At 37.6% G+C, this 24,617-nt stretch overlaps 2 protein-coding genes across 5 annotated transcripts in view; one reads left to right on the forward strand and one right to left on the reverse strand.

Moving 5' to 3' along the window:
- The window catches only part of DNAJC24 (DnaJ heat shock protein family (Hsp40) member C24), a 122,157-nt gene extending 99,298 nt beyond the window's left edge, over positions 1-22,859 (reverse strand). For both annotated transcript variants that reach the window (XM_073347780.2, XM_073347776.2), the window contains exon 1: positions 22,805-22,859. In XM_073347780.2, coding sequence (XP_073203881.1) covers positions 22,805-22,817 — 13 coding nt within the window. In that variant the 5' untranslated portion in view covers positions 22,818-22,859. The remainder of the gene's footprint in view (positions 1-22,804) is intronic.
- The window catches only part of DCDC1 (doublecortin domain containing 1), a 420,018-nt gene that overhangs the window by 31,842 nt on the left and 363,559 nt on the right, over positions 1-24,617 (forward strand). For all 3 annotated transcript variants that reach the window (XM_073347762.2, XM_073347767.2, XM_073347768.1), the window contains exons 2-5: positions 10,215-10,405; positions 20,259-20,537; positions 22,132-22,288; positions 22,822-22,984. In XM_073347762.2, coding sequence (XP_073203863.1) covers positions 10,215-10,405; positions 20,259-20,537; positions 22,132-22,288; positions 22,822-22,984 — 790 coding nt within the window. The remainder of the gene's footprint in view (positions 1-10,214; positions 10,406-20,258; positions 20,538-22,131; positions 22,289-22,821; positions 22,985-24,617) is intronic.

Here is a 24,617-nt window from a genome sequence, read left to right on the forward strand (position 1 = left end):
ATCAGAGGGATAAATACCATGGACGGAGAAGAATTATTTAAGCTCAGTACCAATGTGGACACAAGAACAAATGGATATAAACTGGCCATCAGGAAGTTTTGACTTGAAATTAGACGAAGGTTTCTAACCATCAGAGGAATGAAGTTCTGGAACAGCCTTCCAAGGGAAGCAGTGGGGGCAAAAGACATATCTGGCTTCAAGACAAAGCTTGATAAGTTTATGGAAGAGATGATATGATGGGATAGCCTAATTTTGGCAATTAATTGATCTTCGACTACTAGCTGTAGATATGCCCAATGGCCTGTGATGGGATGTTAGATGCGGTGGGATCTGAGTTACTACAGAGAATTCTTTCTTGGGTGTCTGGCTGGTAAGTCTTACCCACATGCTCAGGGTTTAGCTGATCGTCATATTTGGAGTCAGGAAGGAGTTTTTCCCCAGGGCAGATTGGCAGAGGCCCTGGGGGTTTTTTGCCTTCCTCTGCAGAGTGGGGCACGCGTCACTTGCTGGAGGATTCTCTGCACCTTGAAGTCTTTAAACCACGATTTGAGGACTTCAGTAGCTCAGATATAGGTTAGGGGTTTGTTACAGGAGTTGGTGGGTGAGATTCTGTGGCCTGCGTTGTGCAGGAGGTCAGACTAGACGATCATAATGGTCCCTTCTGACCTTAAAGACTAGGATTATATCGTTCTATGAACCTCAAATTCCACACCTCAAACCTGGTCATTCATTCTATTATAGAGTCCCTGTAAGGTGGGTGAAGTGAGAATACAGACACCCTCTAGGTAGATACTCAAAGAGAAGGTTGTTAATACAGCAGATCCCTGCCCTTAACTCTGAAAACACCTAGCCGATAGGTCTAGCTTAAACGTATTCACGAATGCACAACTACAAAATGGGGAATAACTGGTTAGGCAGTAGTACTGCTGAAAAGGATCTGGGGGATTTAGTTAAAGCTACGATTTAGTCACAGTATTTTTAGTAAAAGTCATAGACAGGTCATGGGCAATAAACAAAAATTCATGGCCTGTGACCTGTCCATGACTTATACTATAAATACCCCTGACTAAATCTTTGAGCGGCTGTTGCTGCAGGGGTCACCCCAGGAGGCCGCTGGTGTGGGGGCCACTGCTGCAGGGGTGCCCTGGGGGGCCACGACTGCGGAAGGGGGCCCACGGCCAGCAGCACCAGCTGTTGGGGGCTGCCAGAGCATTGGATGCTCTGTCTACCCCGGGGACCGCTGCCTGGAGCCACCGGAGCAGCAGTGGCTTTGGCTGCCCTGGGGAGCACTGCTGGGAGCCGCCGGAGCAGCTGCTGTTCTGGGAACCTGCTTTATCATAGAATATCAGGGTTGGAAGGGACCTCAGGAGGTCACCTAGTCCAACCCCCTACTCAAAGCAGGACCAATCCCCAATTAAATCATCCCAGCCAGGGCTTTGTCAAGCTTGACCTTAAAAACTTCACCCAGGACCAGCTGCCAGCTCAAGCAGTGGGCGGTGCGGCTGGTTGCGGTGCCGCCCGAGAGGCTGGCCGCAGAGCTGCTCCAGTAGCGGCCTGTGTGACTGTCCCCGGGGCCACCTGAGCAGCTGCTCCCCGAGCTTGCTGCTTGGGCAGCCCTGCGGTCACCCACACTGGCCACTGCAGAAGTCACGGAGGTCAGGGAAAGTCACAGAATCCGTGACTCCTGCGACCTCTGTGACAGACACAAAGCTCTAGTTATAGTGGATCACAAATTCAATATGAGCCAACAATGTGATGCAGTTGCAAAAAAAAAAAAAGGGTAATATCATTCAAGAGTGAATTAACAGGAGTTTTGTATATATGACACAAGAGGTAATCGTTCCAGTCTAATCCACACTGGTGAGGCCTCGGCTGGAGTACTGTGTCCAGTTCTGGGTGCTACACCTCAAGAAAGATGTGGACAAACTGGAGAGAGTCCAGAGGAGAGCAATAAAAATGGTAAAAAGCTTAGATAACCTGACCTAGGAGGAAACTGTTAAAACTAGGTGTGGTTAGTCTTGAGAAAAGAAGACTGAGGGGGGACCTGATAACAGTCTTCAAATACGTTGTAGGTTCTTATAAAGAGGATGGTGATCAATTGTTCTCCATGTTCCTTGAAGTAATCAGCTTAATCTGCAGCAAGGGAGATTTAGTTTAGATCATAGGAAAAAATGTTCTCACTATAAGGATAGTTAAGTATTGGAATAGGTTTCCAAGGGAGTTTGTGGAATCTCTGCAATCGGAGGTTTTTGAGAACAGGTTAGAGCTGTCAGGGATGGTCTAGATATACTTGGTCCCGCCTCAGCTCAGAGGGATGGACTAGATGACTTCTTGAGGTCCCTTCCAGTTCTACATTCTGTGATTCTATTACTCTACATTACTTCTGCTTCCATTGAAATCAACAGCTGAAGCCCTACTGAGTCCAGCTGGTGCAGTATTAGACTCTGTAGACACAGGTAATATAAATATTGCAGGATGGACATCGGTATAAATGTGCTCAGTCCTGTGAACAAATGTTTTGTTGCATTCTTCACAGAATTTAAGTGACTACTATGAGGGATTTAAAATAATCAAGCCTCAGTCTCAGGAGAAAAAGGTAATCAAGAGGGCTGCCTACAAAAATTGTGCAACCAGTAAAAACATTTCCATACCAAGTCTGGCAATTGGGCATGGTTGAAAGTGACATCAAGGTTCTTAACCTGGCTCTTGACTTCTAAAGGTGCCACATTAGTAAGTGTAGTAGAAAAGAATGATTCCTCATGGTGACAAACATATTCACCAGCAACATTTCACTCTTCATTAGATTGAGAATGACATATCTCAAACGTATATACCCAGCATTATAATCCAACTAGTCCTCCAGGGTTGCAACAGTAATGAGGACATATTCAATTTGTGACCTGACCCATTTTAAAATTACAAAAGCATGTAATACAAACAATCTTATATTTTGATTTTTTTCTAAGGGCCAACAATTCATAGACCAACAATATGCACTTCTGGGACAGTATGGAAGAGACCCCATTGATCCCCCTGAGTGCCAAGACTACAGTTGTGCCTGGACCTTATGTGGATTATGTAGGGGAGGGGGAAACTCCTTTCTCTCAGCCACTCCTGTACACATTCACATCATGCACACCCATGTAATGAACTGCTGTTAATCATGAGTAATTAATCATGAGTAATCTCTGAATTGTTAGCCATTACCTTTGAGCATCATGGAGGATGGGAAAGTTCCAGAGGAGAAAGTTGAGAAGGGCAAACATAATACCTGTCTTTAAAAAGGGGCACAAAGGGGATCCAGGGGAATATAGACCTGTCAGCTTTGCTTCGGTACCTAGAAAGATATTTGAATAAATTATTAAACAATTAATTTGTAAGCAGCTAGAGAATGATAGGGTGATAAGTAAGAGCCAACATGGATTTGTCAAGAAAAAATCATACCAAACTAACTCAATTTCCTTCTTTGACAGGGTTACTGGGAGGAGAGGTAGATACACTGGAGGGTAGGGATAGCATACAGAGGGCCCTAGACAAATTAGAGGATTGGATCAAAATAAATCTGATGAGATTCAACAAGGACAAGTGCAGAGTCCTGCACTTAGGATGGAAGAATCCCATGCACCGCTACAGACTAGGGACCGAATGGCTAGGCAGCAGTTCTGCAGAAAAGGACCTAGGGGTTACAGTGGACGAGAAGCTGGATATGAGTCAAAAGTGTGCCCTTTTTGCCAAGAAGGCCAATGGCATTTTGGGATGTATATGTAGGGGCATTGCCAGCAGATCGAGGGACGTGATTGTTCCCCTCTATTTGACATTGGTGAGGCCTCATCTGGGGTACTGTGTCCAGTTTTGGCCCCACACTACAAGAAGGATGTGTAAAAATTGGAAAGAGTCCAGCGGAGGGCAACAAAAATGACTAGGGGACTGGAACACATGACTTATGAGGAGAGGCTAAGGGAACTGGGATTGTTTAGTCTGTGGAAGAGAAGAATGAGGGGTGATTTGATAGCTGCTTTCAACTACCTGAAAGGGGGTTCCAAAGAGGATGGATCTAGACTGTTCTCAGTGGTAGCAGATGACAGAACTAGGAGTAATGGTCTCAAGTTGCAGTGGGGGAGATTTAGGTTGGATATTAGGAAAAACTTTTTCACTAGGAGGGTGGTGAAACACTGGAATGCGTTACCTAGGGAGGTGGTGGAATCCCCTTCCTTAGAAGTTTTTAAGGTCAGGCTTGACAAAGCCCTGGCTGGGATGATTTAATTGGGGATTGATCCTGCTCTGGGCAGGGGGTTGGACTAGATGACCTCCTGAGGTCCCTTCCCACCCTGATATTCTATGATTCTATGATACTGACCTAGTGGATGGGGGAAACTGTAGACATATCTTGATTTTAGTATGGCTTTTGACACAGTCCCACATGACATTTGAGCTCCCCTCCAGCCCTACATTTCTGTTTCTATGAACATAATATCCTTTTTTCTTTTTCTTTACTTTTTTTTTTGTAATGGCAGAATAAAGAAAAGGATCCCTGTGACTAACTGGATGTTTATCCTGATGAACATAAAATGAATATTCAGTTTTTTGAAGATTCTAAATGTTATCTGAAGACTTGTATCAAAAAGAGGCATGTTTAATGTCATTTTGATTACTTGTTAGTGCAAACTGCAATGTAACATTTAAAGACAACAGAGGAATGAGTATGTTGTCTATGATGCTTATAAACATGATAGATCGACAGTATTTCACAGTTTACATTAACAGCAGCTTCAGGAGAAATGTAATTATCAAATGAATTATAGAAGTTTTGGTATTCAAATTATTCATTTTATTTTTAATTGGCTTTTTTCAAGATAATTGGGTATGTTCCCATGTGTTTGTGGGAAGGGGGCACTGGGCTAATTGGCTTTGATGCACTTATTTTCTTTGGAAGTATAGAATGAATTCTACTATACTTTTGTTTAACATTTGTTTTCTGTTGTAGTTTCTTCTTAAAAAAATAGTATTTTCTGGTATGAAGAACAGTTAAATCTACTTACTTTCCTCTGACCATTACCACTAAATATGTCTGATATCTCTACCTACTACCTGCCCATTACTATCTGAAAACACATTCCCAAAGTCCTTAGTCCTAGCTCAGGCAAAACTCCCATTGTATTCTATTCCAGTTTTGTTTGAGTTAGGACAGAATAAAAATTGCAAGACTAGTCACATAGCAGAGCTGTTTTCAAAAGGACAGTCCTCTAAGGAACATTCAGTGGTTGAAATGCATGTTTGAGAGACGTTATTTTGTTTCATTTTTAATCACAGAAGATAACTATGGATAAAATGAAAAAATGTAGATGATAAATAAATTAGTAATTGCAATTTGTATTTCTTGCCTTTTTTAGTATAGACTACAAGAGTAAACTGTTTTAACATAAAACTGTATTTCAGATACACAGTTTGTATACACTTCTGTGGATTATAGAATGGATTGGCTCTTCCTTATTATTGTTGTTTATTATGTGGATTACAGTAGTGCCTCTAGGTTGAGTCCCCATTGTGCTGGACACTGTATAGACGTATGCTGCAGACAGTCCTTTCTCCAAAGAACTAACATTCTATTTGTGAAAAGATGAAAAGGAAAGTAGTAATGAAAAGAAGAAACAAACAAAAGTGGGAAGGGGGGTGGGGGAGGAAGAGAGGACAGGGTAACAGCAATTCAAGTTTATTTTTTAATAGTCTAGCCTTGTACACAATTTGTAGGTATAGAGGTTTTGTTGTTGTTGTTTGTGAATGGAGACAAATGAGCAGATCAGTAGCAATAATCTTAGCGCATCACCTGCCTAGCCATTATAATTTGGCAGTATTCTGTAGAAGTGAATCTTGAGGGATTTGAAGAATAAGGTAGCAGCTTTATCAATCTTTTCGAGGAGGATGACCCATTCATACAGGACAGCATGGAAGAAAGCATGAAGGTTCTGTAGGTGAAATGGATCATCAATGCTGGCATTGATGAGGAAATCCAGGTAGCAGATGACAACACAGTGAGATAATAGAGTCAGTAAGTAGGGCAGGGCTAAACTGTGAAAGGCCCTGAAGATAAGGACAAGAATTTGAGGTAGCAGAGAAGGGAAGTTAATGGATTGATTCAAAGGGGGAAAAGATGTTATCAGAATAATGGATAAAGAAAACTATCTTAGCAGCTGCCTTTTAAATGAACTTGAGGGGGGTAAAGGTCACACTAGTCGAGCCCTGCAAATCCATGGATATCCACCATTTTTGCGGATTATGGATCAGAGGCGGTTACAAATTTTGTATTTGTGCATGGGTCTGCAGCACACACAAACGGAATGGCTGTCACCCAGCCCTCAGGCGCCAGCCCAGCTCTCTGAATCATGCAGCAGCAGGCTGCGATATGTGGCAATAGCCCATTGGACATTCTGGGAGTTGTAGTCCCCAGCTTGCTCGGATGGAAGAGGTAAACTACAATTCCCAGAAGGGTAGATATACTCCTGTGCAGTGAGCCAAGCACCATTTTGAAAGAGGTGTACTTTAAACTAGCAGGTGGGAATGGCAGGTTCTGTGAGGAGAATAGATGTCACTGCTGTCTGTCCGGCTGGGTCTGTATGTTTTAGAGCCACTGCGGCTGTGTAAGGGTGTCTGATCCCCCCATTGGGAGGGTAGCACTGCATACAAAGGCCCAGGATTGTAGCCTCCCTGCCCACGGCAGGGAAGGAGGTATGGCAGGTGCGGAGCGGGTGGCAGGGCAGGAGGTCTCTAAGGAGAAGTGGGGTGTGGCTGGGGGTCAGGGGCTTGGCACAGCCCTGCAATATCCACAGACAATTTTTGTGGATTGTGGATAGGATGCAGATGAAAATTTTGTATCTGTGAAGGACTCTACACACTAGTCAAGGCCAGAATTTAGGAGGTTACAATAATCAAGCTGTTGCATGATGAAGTGTAATGCACTGTTATAACTATTACTATAGCGAAATACAGTAGCATACAAATTAGCATTTTATGGTATAACTAACTTTTATTAAATACACTATATATGCAGGTTTCAGAGTAACAGCCATGTTAGTCTGTATTCGCAAAAAGAAAAGGAGTACTTGTGGCACCTTAGAGACTAACCAATTTATTAGAGCATAAGCTTTCGTGAGCTACAGCTCACTTCATCGGATGCATATTGTGGAAACTGCCACGAAACTGGCAGTTTCCACGATATGCATCTGATGAAGTGAGCTGTAGCTCACGAAAGCTTATGCTCTAATAAATTGGTTAGTCTCTAAGGTGCCACAAGTACTCCTTTTCTTTTTACTATATATGCAGTAGATCTAACATAGCAAAATGTCAGATATTCTGCATTAATGCAGGAGAAGTTTGTGTTTAAAGTAGGAGTTGTGAGAGCAATAGGTTGAACTGTGAAATCTTTCAGCACTTTTTAGATGTCAGTATATCAGGGCCTCAAGTTGTGCAAGTCCCACAACAGGACTGGACCCTTCAGAAGTTTTTCTACAAAGAGGTGACAAAGACAAGACTCATGCTCTGGGAGTCTGCCAAAAGTATTCCACAATCGCGCTCGCCGACTTTCTTTGTCCTCCGGACAGTCAAGTTTGGTGGGCAGTCAGATTTTCCTGCATCACAAACAAAGGACTAGAGCAGCCACACTTTGGGAGGGTGCTAGGAAGTCTGAGTTATGGGTGGACTCCGGCCAACATAATGCACTGTAGATGCTGGAGCTCCACGTTGGGACCCAGGATTCAACAGTTCCTAACCTGGGGTTACAAATGAGTGTAGACCATCAAGTCCTAGATTAACAAACCCCTGGTCTGCTAACTCAAGTTCTGCTAACCCTGAGTTTACATGGCAGTGTAGACATACCTCCAGAGGCCTAAAAGGGCTAGAAAGAGTGTCAAGGGCAGACCTGCTGGAACCAGCTGTTGGCCTGCTCTCTGACTAACACCCTGAAGCAGCCCACCTGCCCCACATTGACCTTTTAGTGAGGAAAAGAGTAACAACTTGTGTCACAGTCGGTTCAAGGATATATCTAACTAAAAACCCAGAAGCAAAGAATAAAGACTTCATGTTCCATTTTCTAGGAATCAGATTCTGCCACCATTGGCATTTTGTGCTGTGCCTTTCTATCTAGATACTCCCATTAATTCCAATGGGACTACTTACGGAGTACGATATTACTCCGCATGACATAGGGTAGCAGAATATGGCCCTGAGTGATGATAAACTATAGCTTAAAGAGCCCGATTTCAAAAATCCTTCCCAGGTGGTGATTTTTCTTTATTTAAAAGCCTGTGTTTTTAGGGGTTCACACTGCAAACAAAGAAAACATTTGCAAATGCTGAAATTATTGCTATCCGCTTGGTAGTTAGTTTTTATACAACTATAGTGCTAAATCTGGCTTGCTTTAAAAACGTCAGTAGCCTCATTTGTAAAAGGGATTTTATAATTACTTGGATTAATTAATAAAGTTTACTTTAGCTTTCCCATTAGGTACTGTAGCTCACGAAAGCTTATGCTCAGATAAATTTGTTAGTCTCTAAGGCACCACAAGTACTCCTTTTCTATTTAGCAAGTGTTTCCCAACAGATCTAGTTGGGTTTTGACTCCTGTTATAGACTTCTCTTTGGGAGACTATGATCGATATGAAAATACAGTGATTCAAAACAGCCTCTTTGAAACAAAGTATTATTTACGTAACCTCAGGCATGTACCAAACAGAGAGGAAAGGGTTAAAACAACAAAAGGTCTATACACATATTATCTTACCTAAACCTTAGTCTTTCCTTGTAAGCTTAAATAGGTCCCACTTGTCCCAGGTACTTCCAACATTGGAGCTGGGTGAGGCAGACTTCATCCCTGGAGTCTCTGCCTCAGTCTGACCCTCAATCACTGTCTCCCCACTCTGAAATCAGCTTTTTTTATCCATCTCAAAGTTACTTTGTCTTCTGTGGGACTCCTGAACCTAGTCAATCCAGTTTAAGCATCTCACTAGGGAGGCCAGAGGTAGACTTCCAGCAGTGGATTTGTCCATTAAACACTGGCAATTGAGTCATAGTCATTGTCTCCCTTCCTGGGGATCTATAAAACCATCCAGGACTGAGTTAGCTCACAAAAGCTTATGCTCAAATAAATTTGTTAGTCTCTAAGGTGCCACAGATACTCCTTTTCTTTTTTGCGGATACAGACTAACACGGCTGCTACTCTGAAATATTTCCTTCTGTGTAAGAGACAGCATGATACTGCTCATGTAGACAGAGACACACTATATATATATATATATATTTTAAATATTGATATCTCCCACACTCTTCTGAAGACTAAAATAGGTAGAAATCTACATACAGCAGATGAGGATCTGCTCCACAGTTTCTGCATTCTGGAAATAAATAATTTAATATTTATTTGAAACATATACAAAAAGTTCTAATCCTGCAAAGACTTATATATGTGAGTAGTCTCACTGGTGCCAATGGGACTACTTACATGCTTTAAATTAAGCATGAGAGTAATTATTTGTGGGACTGGGGCCTTAATCTGTAAATGCCTGATTCTCAGAGTTGCCGAGCATCTATTGCTCCCATTGATTTAACAGGAGTTGTGGATACTCAGCACTTCTTGGGATCAAGACATAAACTTTTGACTCTGATATTTTGCATGGTTGAGCATGAGCAATTCATACCATACTCTAATTGCTTCCCCCTCTGTATATATATGAAAGAAAGAATTTTTTAACACTTTAATCCTATACTTTGGAAAGTCTTGCATATAGCTTTCACAATAACATTTCATAATAAATGAAATAATATTCCTTCCAAATGAATTTCCGCAATAAACTGTTAGTAAGCTACAAAACCTCATATACAAGCCTTTACGATTTCTGGATAATTCCGCCAATCTAGCTCTATAGAGAAGACCTTTTTATCCCTCCCTCTCTCTCTCTCTCTTTAAGCCTCCATATTGCTATTGTTTCTCACCAGCTCCAAATTCTGTTCCCTAAGAATGTAAATACATAAAAAATACAATCTGTCTGCATCCAAACCGAACCTTACTATGTTCAGAAACCCAATACTGGCTTCAGTTAGACTACTCATGTGAAAAAGCACTACTGGATTGGGTTCAGGCTAATTAATCAGAGTCATCAGTCATAACTGTTAATAGAAAAAACCTCTGCATTAATTTTAATTACTGCCTTTGACATTTCTAAACAGGAAATGGCAAATGACAAAAGGCCAGTAAGTGCTCATGTACCTTGCAATCCAACTTTTGGGGCACCACAAAGAAATAATGAATTCTTAACTTCATCAACGTCTTCATGTCATAAGAGTGTACAAACTACGGTAGTGAAGCGGTTTGTGAATAAAGTCATCACATCTTCTTCCCACTTATATCATTTGCCAAGGTAAGATTTTTAATTTGGTATTTTGTGATATGTTGCAAAGAATATAATTGAGCAAAATAACTTTATTAGCAACAGTTTAAAGCTGAAAATAGAGGTAATTTTAAAATATAATTTCATGGTTGCACAGTAACATTTACTGTTAGTTTCTTTTAATCAATCTGAAAAGTGCCTCAGAACATTGCAGATATGCAGCAATGTTTTAGCTATAGCTCACTCTGAGCTATCTAAATTTGAGTTTATCTAGATTTTTAATCATCTCAAAATTAGTGATTTGTGGCATTGAAGCCTTAAAAACAAAGGCCTCCTCTTCTTCAGATTTTCAAATTTTTTCATTTGGTTAGATATTAGTCCTTCTCCTGGAATTCCCCAGCCATGCGGGGAACAGGAATGCCAAGCCAGGACCCTAGTAGTCAATTTAAGTCATTATAGCAATACAAATTATGTAAATATACAAACATGATTAAAGATACAAGATGTTGCACGTGTATATTTAAGGGGCAAATCCTTATGTGTCATACAAGCCATGCAAAGGCATAAGATGGCATAAGGCACCACCCTTACTTCCCTATTTGGGCTACCCATCCTGTGGGTAGCTGCAGGGGGATGGGGCCACTGTATCCTTGGTTCTGCCTCCCCCATCATGCAGCAAGTGTACCTGTAACAGGTTTAAATCTGGTGCAGTTTATTTTTTCCCTTAATAAAAGGGAAAATTGGGAGATTGGAGCTCTTGGAATCACAATCAACTTTGTGGTCCACTCCTGATGCCCTATCCCTCAAGCAGAATGGAGCCCTTCTCCTACACACCTTAGGAAATCAAAGAAAGTCCTCTTCTACAAGCTTTAGGAGCTCTGCAACTTACCTTACAAGATGCATAGTGAATGAAGCAAGTATTCATGTACTCATTAACTAATGGGTTTGTGCATTTACTGTAAGTACACATTTTTGTTTCTTGGAAGATTATTTAATTGTAAGAAAGTTTATCCTTGGCTCACTAACAAACAAAGTTTTATGCTTCTTTCTAAGCTCCTACTGTTTTGCAGAGAACAGAGGTTGGAGACAATATGCTGTATTTTAACAAGATGTGAACAAAACTTGATAATTTTAACACAGTACACCTGGCATAGGGCTAATCCTACAACAGAAGTAAGCATTTTTTATTAAAACAAACATATTAATTATCTGATAGTTTATACTAGGGCTATTGATTAATCGCAGTTAACTCAAGCAATAACTCAAACAAATGAATTGCAGGTACAAAAAATTAATTGCAATTAATCGCAGTTTTAATCGCACTGTTAAACAAAAGAATACCAATTGAAATTTCTTTAATATTTTGGATGTTTTTCTACATTTTCATATATAATGTATTCTGTGTTGTAACTGAAATGAAAGTGTATATTATTTTTGATTACAAATATTTGCACTGTAAAAATGATAAACAAAAGAAATAGTATTTTTCAGTGCACCTCATACAAGTACTATAGTGCAATCTTTGTCATGAAAGTGCAACTTACAAATGTAGATTTATTTTTGTTACATAACTGCACTCAAAAACAAAACAATGTAAAACTTCAGAGCCTACAAGTCTACTCAGTCCTACTTCTTGTACAGTCAATCGCTCAGACAAACAAGTTTGTTTACATTTGCAAGAGATAATGCTGTCCACTTCTTGTTTACAATGTCACCTGAAAGTGAGAACAGGTATTTGCATGGCACTTTTGTAGCTGGCATTGCAAGGTATTTACATGCCAGATATGCTAAACATTCATATGCCCCTTCATCCTTCGGCCACCATTCCAGTGGACATGCTTCCATGCTGATGACGCTCATTAAAAAAAATAATGCATTAATTAAATTTGTGACTGAACTCCTTGGGGGGCAATGGTATGTCCCCTGCTCTGTATTACCCGCATTTTGCCATATATTTCATGTTATAGCAGCCTCAGATGATGACCCCCCACATGTTGTTCATTTTAAGAACACTTTCGCTGCAGATTTGACAAAACGCAAAGAAGGTACCAATGTGAGATTTCTAAAGATAGCTACAACACTCAACCCAAGGTTTAAGAATCTGAAGTGCCTTCCAAAATCTGAGAGGGATGAGCAGTGGAGCATGCTTTCAGAAGTCTTAAATGAGCAACACTCGGATGCAGAAACTACAGAACTATTAGAATTCTTTGAGAGGGTCAACAACCAAGTGGACCAAGGGGATCCAGTGGATATAGTGTACTTAGATTTCCAGAAAGCCTTTGACAAGGTCCCTCACCAAAGTTACGTAAATTAAGTTGTCATGGGATAAGAGGGAAGATCCTTTCATGGATTGAGAAATAGTTAAAAGACAGGGAACAAAGGGTAGGAATAAATAGTAAATTTTCAGAATGGAGAGGGGTAACTAGTGGTGTTCCCCAATGATCAGTCTCGGACCAATCCTATTCTACTTATTCATAAATGATCTGGAGAAAGGGGTAAACAGTGAGGTGGCAAAGTTTGCAGATGATACTAAACTGCTCAAGATAGTTAAAACCAAAGCAGACTGTGAAGAACTTTAAAAAGATCTCACAAAACTAAGTGATTGGGCAACAAAATGGCAAATGAAATTTAATGTGGATAAATGTAAAGTAATGCACATTGGAAAAAATAACCCCAACTATACATACAATATAATGGGGGCTAATTTAGCTACAACTAATCAGACTCAAATTTCTTTGAGTCATTGTGGATAGTTCTCTGAAGACGTCCACGCAGTGTGCAGCGGCCATCAAAAAAGCAAACGGGATGTTAGGAATCAGTAAAAAAGTGATAGAGAATAAGATGGAGACTATCTTATTGCCCTTATATAAATCCATGGTATGCCCACATCTTGAATACTGCGTGCAGATGTGGTCCCCTCATCTCAAAAAATATATACTGGCATTAGAAAAGGTTCAGAAAAGGGCAACTAAAATGATTGGGGGTTTGGAACAGGTCCCATATGAGGAGAGATCAAAGAGGCTCAGATTTTTTAGCTTGGAAAAGAGGAGACTAAGGGGGTGATATGATAGAGGTATATAAAATCATGAGTGGTGTGGAGAAAGTGAATAAGGAAAAGTTATTTACTGGTTCCCATAATATAGGAACTAGGGGCCAACAAATGAAATTAATGGGCAGCAGGTTTAAAACAAATAAAAGGAAGTTCTTCACTCAGCGCACAGTCAACCTGTGGAACTCCTTGCCTGAGGAGGTTTTGAAGGCTAGGACTATAACAGGGTTTAAAAGAGAACTGGATAAATTCATAAATTAAGTCTATTAATGGCTGTTAGCCACGATGGGTAAGGAATGGTGTCCCTAGCCTCTGTTTGTCAGAGGGTGGAGATGGATGGCTGGAGAGAGATCACTTGATCATTACCTGTTAGGTTCACTCCTTCTGGGGCACCTGGCATTGGCCACTGTCGGTAGACAGGATACTGGGCTGGATGGACCTTTGGTCTGACCCAGTATGGCCATTCTTATGTTCTTATGCGACGCCGGTTACAACAGTGCCATGCGAATGCCTGTTCTCACTTTCAGGTGATATTGTAAACAAGAAGCGGGCAGTATTATCTCCTGCAAAAGTAAACAAACTTGTTTGTCTGAGTGATTGGCTGAACAAGAAGTAGGACTGAGTGGACTTGCAGCCTCTAAAATTTTACATTTTTTTAATGCAATCTTTTTGTACATAATTCTACATTTGGCAGTTCAACTTCCATGATAAAGAGATTGCATTACAGTACTTGTATGAGGTGAATTTAAAAATACTATTTCTTTTGTTTTTTACAGTGCAAATATTTGTAATCAAAAATAAATATAAAGTAAGCACGGTACACTTTGTATTCTGTGTTGTAATTGAAATCAGTATATTTGAAAATGTAGAAAGCATCCAAAAATGTTTATATAAATGCTATTCTATTATTGTTTAACAGTGCAATTAATCTCAATTAATTTTTTTAATCACTTGGACAGCCCTAGTTTATACACTTATCATGATATTGTCTCAGTGCTTCAGGAGAGGAACAGGTGATACGATATACTTAAGTCACTTAGCCCAGTTAGTGGTTCCTACATTGTTTCCTGTTGTTTTATTTCCAAAGAGTTTATAATCTAACTAGGTAAAAAACAAAGTTTTGAGGAAATGGTTGTAACATAAAAGCATTGATTGCCTTTGAATTGGGGGGTTATGTTTGGCATCTCTCTTTGAATATCCATAGTTTAATTTTTAAATAAAATTTGTGTTTACATTACATTGTAAGCAAAATAAACTTCCCCCCTACTTGCTTATTTTAAACCCCTGCCCCTTGTTCTCTCCTACTTGTTTCTATAAGATGCTCTCCACTGTGGAGCCCATTCCTCACAATGTACCCCATGCCAGTAGTACCTTTTTCTTTCTTCTCACCACGTCTCTAGTGTAGCTAAAGTATGGCTTGATTTATATTCATAGTTGCCTACATAACCAACACTGAAAACTTAAATTTGGACCATGGGTGGCCTACATGCAGCAGCTCTTGCAAATAAGCTAAAAGGAAAGCCTCCTCTACCTGGCTGATTTAGTAACAGCTGTGCTGATCCTATTTTGTTAGAGATGGTTCTTATTGCATTCCTTCCTCTGTCTCAAATATGGGGAGTCTTTCGTTTGGACTGGGAGGGAAAAGAAAATCCTGGGGCCCCTTTATAATTTGTGTCGTAACTTTCTTGTTCATTGAAATTGGACATAGTGTTATCACAACAGTATTATGATGATGTCAGTGCAAACCTCTTGCAGAAAAAATGTCAGACCAAAATAGAATGAAATAATGGGAGTACAATCAATGGAGAGTACATTACAGTATCAACTCAAAATGATAAAGGTATAAATCCACTAGGATGGCATGGTCTGTCAATACAAAGTTATACTAATGCAGTTATTTGCAGTAGACAATTAGGTGGCAAAACAAAATAATATCAGTGCAAGTCTATATAAACATGTATATGATGCCTGGAGGAAGATAGGTTAGCAATGTGAACTTCCGTTATAGCTAAGTCTCAATACTTTCATTATTTAAATGTTTTATGCGGATAAATATTTAGAGAGATATAAACTAGCTTGGCATCTAGATTGTACTAGTTGCAGTTAGTCCAACAAGAAGTTTAACTACTATTAAAATAGTAATAAGATATAGTTTAGCTTAAAATACAATTAATATTAAAATAAATCACTATATCTCTTGAGCAAGGTTTTAAGTGCTCCAAAAATATAAAGCAAGAAATATATGCTTGTCAAATATACAGTATAAATAAATAATTTAGGTGAAAATGGATGACTAGATATAACAAAAAGACGACCAAATAATGAAGGGCTAAAGAGTGGTTGTTACATTTGATGTACTTCATTGTATATTGTAAGTAATTGCTATCCATAAAAATTCTGTGGCTTCTGTATAAGAAAAAGGAGACAATTTGACAGGCAACACTGGTACTAAGCGACAGCAAGTACAAATCCTTGGCAACTGTCATTACCCTGCTGTTGAATTCACATCCAAAACTGTGTGATAACTTCGACCTGCATACTTGTTATTGAATCAGGGTCTGTCAAAGTAGCCACATTTTCCACTTATGAATAGGATTGTTAGCCTCATGTAGATTTAGGTCTTAGAAAACTCAAAACTGTGTAGAATGCTTTCTTTTACTTAAAAGAATACTATTGTTTTGTGCTTAAATAATAAAAATATGTTGAAGTGTATCCTGGTTAAATTTTCATGGATAGTTTGAAAAATCTCTTTGAAAAATTTACAGTAAAATAAAACTTCTATGTTGTATCTAAATTAATTTAAAGTGTATGAATTAGAGATTAGAATAATTTCCTTTTATAATAACTACAAACCTCTCTCTAAAAACTTCCTCAATATAATCACACAAAGAAGCAATTCTAGAACTGCTAGTAAATATGCAATAAAAATTTTAGGCCTCAATACACATAGGGTTTGGGATTCTTTTGTTTCTTTCATTTAAGCATCTTCAGTGTGTCCTATTGCTTTAATTCTTGGCCACTTTTTTTCTCAATATTAAACCCAACAGTAGGAGCCCTACACAAGCATGTTTCCTTGTGCCACAAACATGGGATGACAACCTTTTGGCTCGATTTAACATGGATCTGAACAGGAATTTTGCCTTAATAAGGAGTGAAGAATCATACATTTTACCATGACACTGAATGTCATTTCACAGATCACATGACAAAGTCTCTGAAAAAAATAGTGTAGTTTTTCCAGGAGTTAACATGATGTGGTCAGACATGCTTCAGCGCAGGATCTGGTGGGGAGCCCTGAGCCCCTCCAGGGTGGACAAGGCAAGGAGGTATGTGAATAGGGAGGTGGCCAAATTCCTTTGGACAATAGGAAGGATAGTAATTTCACATCTTAGCATAGTATATGGGGCAGCAGAGTTGTTTCGGGAGGATGGGGTTCACCTGTCTGACTTAGGTGCCATCATTTTTTTACCAACTGATATAAAAGATGGCATTAGGAGATGTCTGGAAACCTGACTGGGTGTGGGGAGGAGACAGCCAAGCTAATTGCTGACGCCTCCTTGTGGCAGATGTCCAGTGCAGGTACTCCGTAGGGAAAGTATACAGTGACTGGATAAATGGCTTGGAAAAGGACTTAAAAAGAGGTGTTCATTAAAGGAGCAAATGGGGGGCAGTTGGGCACTCCTATGATTGGTATGGCAGGGAGCCAACCCCCCATTCTTATAGCCCACCTTAAGCCTCCTAAAAGGCAGGGGTGGAGGGTGAGTTCCTGGCAATGGATTTACTGGAGGCTCTGGGAGGCAAAAAGAGGGGGAGCTGGTGGCAGCCCCTCACCACGGGTATGGAAAAAGAGGGGGAACTGGTAAAAGCCCCCCAGGTTACTATGGAATAAACATGGGGGTTACCTGCACTGTACACTTATCTACCGGGTAGTCCCAGACATCTAATAATATAAGTTGCAGCCTGATTAAACCATGTCAAATGTCTCCTGTCCTTCTTTCGGCATATCCAGACAATGAACCCAAACTATAGGAGCACTACACAAGCATGTTTCCTTGTGCCACAAACATGGTATTACAACCTTTTGGCTCAATTTAACATTGATCTGAACAGGAATTTTGCCTTAATGAGTGAAAACCCATTGTTTCATGTTCTCTGTGTATATAAATCTCCCCATTGTATTTTCCACTGAATGCATCTGATGAAGTGAGCTGTAGCTCACGAAAGCTTATGCTCAAATTAATTTGTTAGTCTCTAAGGTGCCACAAGTCCTCCTTTTCTTTTTGCGGATACAGACTAACACAGCTGCTACTCTGAAACCTGACATTTTACCATGGCACTTAATGTCATTTCACAAATCACATGACAAAGTCTCTAAAAAAAATAGTGTAGTTTTTCACTACAGGCTGAGCTCTTCACCCTATATTAGGTCTCCAATGAACTGTGTGCTAGGGTTGTGTTCAGACTAGCATTTTCTTAACATGTCCCAACATTGCACTACCTCAAGTATAAGTCTGCTGTTGGTAGCAAATGTGGTACTAGAGTAGACTAACTGTTGGCATGTTAACCATCTATAGATTGCACCCCAGTTAAAATATGCGTGCTGTTGACCTACCTGTGTATACTAGTGCTCTTACACTAGTGTCCACTGGTGAAACTGAACAATGATGGTACCATGATGGAAAATTTTAAGAAAATACTAGTGTGTACAAAGGCTACAAGTCCTAAGTTAGTATCATACCTATTTTCCTTTAATAACGGTCTTATTCACCAGCAGATCATTTGTAATGTGGTATATGTGGTTGAAAAATATTTCTAAGAATTCATTAGTGGTAAATATTAAGTAACAATTCTTTACTAAAATAAATGACTCACTTGTTAGTTTATTTTTCAGAGGTAAAGCCAAGGCAGTTAATATTCAAACAAAATAATTGACTCTTCAGTAAGGAAAGTACCAAGGATTTTTTTCAGTAATAAGTAATGGGATCTAATAGATGTTATTGTAAAAAAGAAAACAAGATATTCTTCACTTTTCAAATGGCCCATAAGACAGCGGTGGAGGAAAATGGACATTTACAAGATATTCATGTCTTTTTTTGTCTCACTAATCAGAATTCAAAACACACCTCAATATGTTTATGGCCGGAGTGCTACATAGATTTTGTTCTTGATTTAACTGAAACTCTTAACATTAATTTAATCACAGTATTTTGATATATAATATTTGAATTGCTGTGTTAAAGATACTGCAAGACATGCAAAAAAAATCTTATAATTTGTGGGTGTGACATCACCAGGCTCTTGTAGTTCGTGGGAACAATGTGACACCCATGAATTATGAGAATCCGCAAGCTAGAGTGAGGAACTGACCATGTCAGACTCTTCTGTTGCTTCTGCTTGGCTGTTGATACTACTAAGACACCCTCCAGTCTTAAGAAAAAAGTGAATAAAAAATAAATTTTGATCTATATCTGGATATATATAATGCCAATCTTGTGGTGTATTACATCATTTATTTCTATGACATAAGTGTAATATTAGTCCCAAATTTAGACCTGTCTGTTGTTTATTCTCTATTTTTGTTCTTTAAAAAAAAATTTTTTGCCTTATGATTGTTAATTTTTTAATGTTATAAGTGAATTTATTGCATATTTTAAGTGAAGCAAGACTAGCAGTGGTCTGACTCAGGCATAAATCAGGTAGGTTCTGCAACCTGCCCCAGATATAGCTCTTTCAGTTTTCCTCAATCTTGACCTTCAGCAGTTCCTGCTACTCTAATTCTGGATCTCTCTTAAGCAGAGCTTAATTGAGTTAATTCGGCAATGGTTTTATGACATGCACAAGTGAGGACTAATATAAAACTATTCAAACACATTTTCACTAATGACTTGAACGAGAATTTGAATCTGGGTTTTCAGGGTTAGAGTTTAGTAGTGGAAGAAAGGACAGATTTCTTAATACAAAAACAAAACGAAAATCAAAACACACACAAAACTATTTTAAGGGAACACGAACAGGTTAAAAATCATTTGGAAATGTCTTTACTTTCGATTAGTAACATCTTAGATTGTTCAAGCAACACTTAAAACATTATTTACATTTTACTTGTTATATTGTTTGCCTATACTTAGAGAAATGGAAAAATAAACAATGAAAGTAAATTTGCAAGTTTTGCTTTTGTTTCTAGTCAATTTCACATTCAGGTACTCATTCACTGCCACAATTTTGCAATATTTGAATCACACACGGAGAGAAAAGTGTATTCATTTTACAAAAGGTTGATGTGTCTGTTGAGGGTTTTGGGTTTTTTTTTTTGTAATTGCAGGGAATATTTCTATCAGATTTTGTAAAACCTAATTTTTACTGAAACTACAGCTGGGATTTACAAAAGAGCTATAGGGATTGAGGTGCCTAATTCCTGCTGAATTTCTGCCTAGCTCCCTTTGAAAATCTCAGGCTACATTTAATGGAATCTCAGTTTACTTTTTCAATGGCCTGTTATTTTGTTTTATTATATCTAAGTTGAATAAAACAAAAGACTTTTGTAAGCTTAAAAATAGTTTTAAAGTAAATTGAAAATCTTATTTTCCTCCTTGAGATTTTGTCTTGGACTGTTTTCAAAATCTGCTAATTATTATGGCAATTTCTTGGTGCCTTAATGATTTGGTTTCTTTTTCTTCCAATTTTCAAGTGTACATTGACATTAAATAAGTTCACCCATGCTTGTCACTTATCAGGTTTTCCCAAGTCCCCGCAGATTCAATAATTACTTAAACTAAGCAAAAGGCCAGCATAAGAGGATATAATTTTATGTTTTCCTCTATATTTTTCTTTCAGAAAATGTATTTCCCCCTATGCAAAAACGGCAATTAAAAATACTGATGGAAAGCAAAACTCTAGACCGCCTGTGTTTGGCCCTAACATTCATCTGCAATCGGCAGTGGTATCAAGAAGGTCAGGACTTCAAGATTGTTCCACACATCAAACAAAATCAGTTCAGAGCAGTGATAGAATATCAGACCTAGGCAGCTACAAATCAAACAGTACAAACAATTTCTGCCTTATATCGCCATCCAAGAAAAACAGACCCGTCAGTGCTCCAGCAGGTCAGCTAAGGTAATCAAAGCTGTTCTATGTTGCTTTTAACTGTGACTGTTGATGCTGTTTCTCCTTTCAACAGAAATAATAATGATGATTCAATTGATACTCCAAAACATACAAATAAAAGACATTGCTAATTTTATTCATTTTTAAGACGTATTGCATTCTTTAAGATTTATTTATTTCTAGTGTCGTGTGTGTGCGTGCACATGCACATAATACATTTATATATGCAGCATATATATATATATATATACACAACATAAATTGCATCCATTAGCCCTCTGGGTATATTTTTATAATTTCACACAAAAAGCAGTTTAATAATAAATTGCAGTAATACCTCACTAAGAGTCAGACTCTAAATTCCTTACTCACATGGGTTAGCAGTTTCTCACACAATGACTTCTTGACTTTAATGAGACTACTTGTGTTAAGAACTGCCCACTAGTATAAATAAGGGATTAAAAATCTTATAGAACAAAAAGTCCTTTAACTATTACTTTCATTACAGAGCAAGAAACTTGGAAATTGTCAAATAGCTCTACTTTATGGTTATGTGCATAAAAGTACCGATTGTGTAAAGGTTCAATCTAGTGCCCATTAAAATTGTTTGAAAGATTTCCATTTAGTGGAGTTGAATCACATGCTTAGGCCTCAAACCTGCTCTGAGTTCTTTATCGTTGTACCTGTGCCCTTACACAGAGCTCAGTGCAGGATTGTGGCCTTAGATTACAAATGTTCTTGTTAAAACATGCAGCTTTCCTATAGCTATGCAATAGAAATTCTTTGTTTTCTAAGAAAAGCCTTACAGTGCAATAGCACTATAGATTATTTTTTTGTGGAATTACTCTTTTAAAAATAGTATTGAGAGTATTTTTTCTTTATTGGATGTTAGTGCATTACATTTTATTAGCTAATGGCATTGAATATATTTTGCATTCTGAAGAACAGAAACATTGACAGAAGGCCCCGTTATACAGTCTACAGTTAGAATTGCTGTCAAATTCTATGGGAATTTTGCCTGAGTGAGGGCTACAGCATTAGCTCTTAATTTTTGAACTAAGAGCAAATCATTAAGTTATATTGAATTATAAAGAAATTGAATTATGCACTGAAATAAATAATAATAAAAATATTGTTGATTTTTCTAGCACCAATTTTCTAATTTACAAAATTTAATCAAATGCTGATGGTATTGGAGACTCATTTTTAAAGATTGAAGAGATCTTTTTTGTTATTAAAGCCATAATAAAAAGGGCTTTGAAGATGCTGCATAACAACTTCATACTTGAGTTATAAAGGTCCTCTCTGAATGTGGTATATTACAAATAAAATATAATAAATATCAAAAATAAACTAAATATGTGATAGAAGGATATCAATCTAAATCTATTTTATTTAAAGGACTCCAATTTCCTTACATAGTATATTAAAAACTCAAGTATTATGATTTAAATATCTATAATGTGAGGAGTCATCAAGGGATTATATTAAAAATATTCATTTTACATAATTGTATATAAAAAGACCTTAGAAATAGATGCTTTAAACAAAATACAAATTAACTTTTTCTCTGGTCAAGCTAAATTGGTTTTATTTGCAACAGATGTACACAGTTCTCTTCGTCAAGACTCCAGCTGGCCCAGAAAGAATCTGAAGTGCCCCAAGTTATTAAATGCCAGCCAGGGGTAATCAAAGCAACAGCTTACAAGAATGGCACAAGAAGTATCTTTGCTAAAATTGCTGTACCATCCATTAAACTGGTAAATACTAATACAAAGTTTTCTTACATGCATTCACTGTATTTATAGTTTGTACTTTATACCATGAGGTAAAGAAAGAAGTTGCCTTTTATTTTAAAATGAGCTAATATTAAAATTATTCCTTTCCAGGATGTGTATAATATACATATATGATACACATAAAATTTGTGAATAATTAACGCATACTACCATATAAACACTGTTCAAGTAAATAGGAGCTACAGAGTGTAAAATGTTGAGTTCATTCATAACAAATTACAATATTGTGTGAGACTAAAAAGAAACAATAATAATTTTTGAAAATTCTTTGTAATGTTATGTTATCTACTGTGTTTTCATCATCCTGTTATCAGTTTACTGCCAGCAATGATTACAAAAAACCTAAGTTACGTATAGTGCAGTTACTATGGTTGGTAAATCATTTAAGCATGAATTTCTAATTTTTAGTCCTGATTCTTTCACTAAATGTTGGTCATGTTGTGAATATATTTTTCTGTTGTAATCCGTATTCCTTACCTCTTGCCTTCATTTAGCTGCTGGAGGAGTGCACTGAAAAACTGAATCTGAACATGGCTGCACGACGAGTGTTCTTGGCAGACGGCACTGAAGCACTAGAACCTAAAGACATACCCCATGATGCCGACATTTATATTTCAACTGGAGAGCCCTTTTTAGATCCATTCAAAAAAATTAAAGGTAAAAAAACAAAGAGTATATGGCTTAAGGGGTGCAATTAAAAATGTTTTTCACCCTGTCTTTTTGCATGGTTTAACAAAACTAATGTTTACTCATTTAGAGCTCAGTAAGAGGATAATGTGCTTAATGAAAGAAAAATCTACTGACAGCCATGTTTATTGCCCTTCATTAGCATTGGTGCTTAATTTAATATAGATCTGAATAGACATTAGGGAGCCTGCAGGAGGTTAAATGGTGAAAATATAATAAATTATATCAGAGATTATTGAATTTACTCTTTAGTTTCAGTGACACCCAACAGACACAATTCATTAGGTTTATTACACTAGGAAGAAAATAGTTCAGCATTTCAGATTGCATTTATTAATTTAGTCATTTGACCTTTACGAAAAATCATTAAAATAATTATTGGGCTGTTTATACAACAAGGTGGAATATTTACCCTCACATGTACCCTCAGATGTGAATGTTTTGTTATTTTAAAATTGTTCATTACAAACATTAAAGCTTCCCCACTCCATTTCATCCCTTTTTCAGTACAATCATCAAATGATATTTGTACACACACACACACACACACAATGCTGTTTCTGACTCATTTACTTTTGAAATTTGGATGTAAATATTGTTTTCATTCATATTTTAAGATGATGGAGTACATTCTGGGATTTTTACAATGAATTCTAATGACGTTTTACAAAATTAACTTAAATAGTGTTCTGTATCAAAGTCACAACACTCCTACGAAATACTTTCTATTAAATCATCAAAACAGATGGCAGTTATGATAAGCTAACAATGTTAGTTAGAATAAAAATTAGCTAGCTAAATTATTACAAAAAGCCAGATGACTGATTGGGAAATTTTATGTTTGTTAAGGATCAACCTGTGTAACCAGTGTACCATTCCAACAAGAGACAAAAATTAAATGCTTTTTTTTTTTTGGATTATAAAAATACTTAAAAAAAAAAGTTTTTACAGCTGGCATAAACTTGTGGTGCCTAAAAGTGCAATGCAGTGCATTTAACAATGGATAAATAAATACATTTTATAAAAGCATTTAACTAATGTGTATGTTTTATATTTCTTTGCTCTGAGCATTTTTAGCCTTTTCTTATGTACTTATATTTTCTTTCTCTCTTTTTTAAAGCACCGATGGTTTATTTTTTCCAGTATCTTTGAAAATTACTTTTGTTACCTTGAAAGAGCAGTTTCTAGCACAAATATTTTTACTGCTAAGTGAAAAATTTCAGGACAACAGTAGCTTGTAATTTTTACAGAAAGTTGTTGCTTTAGTATAATGTTAGTTTAACCTAGAAGTGGTAATTCTCTTATATAAATAGATACTACAGTGATGAGTATTATAGAAATGTCAATGAATACATACAAATATTGACTAGTAGTTACTCTATGACTTAAGTTGTATAAATATGTCTTTTATTTTTATTTCCATGGAGCTATTCATGAGTGATTAAAGTATTTAGATTTTAGTCCGCCAACTGAGCTGTATCACATAAATACATTCACCTCTTGCTTCCATAAAAACTTCACAAATTATATTTATGATAAGATATTCCTATCTCCTACATCATCAATTATGCACTTGATATGGTGTTACAGATAATATGAAAAT

The sequence above is a fragment of the Lepidochelys kempii genome, chromosome 6 (genome assembly GCF_965140285.1).
Source record: "Lepidochelys kempii isolate rLepKem1 chromosome 6, rLepKem1.hap1, whole genome shotgun sequence".
NCBI classification, from domain to species: domain Eukaryota; kingdom Metazoa; phylum Chordata; order Testudines; family Cheloniidae; genus Lepidochelys; species Lepidochelys kempii.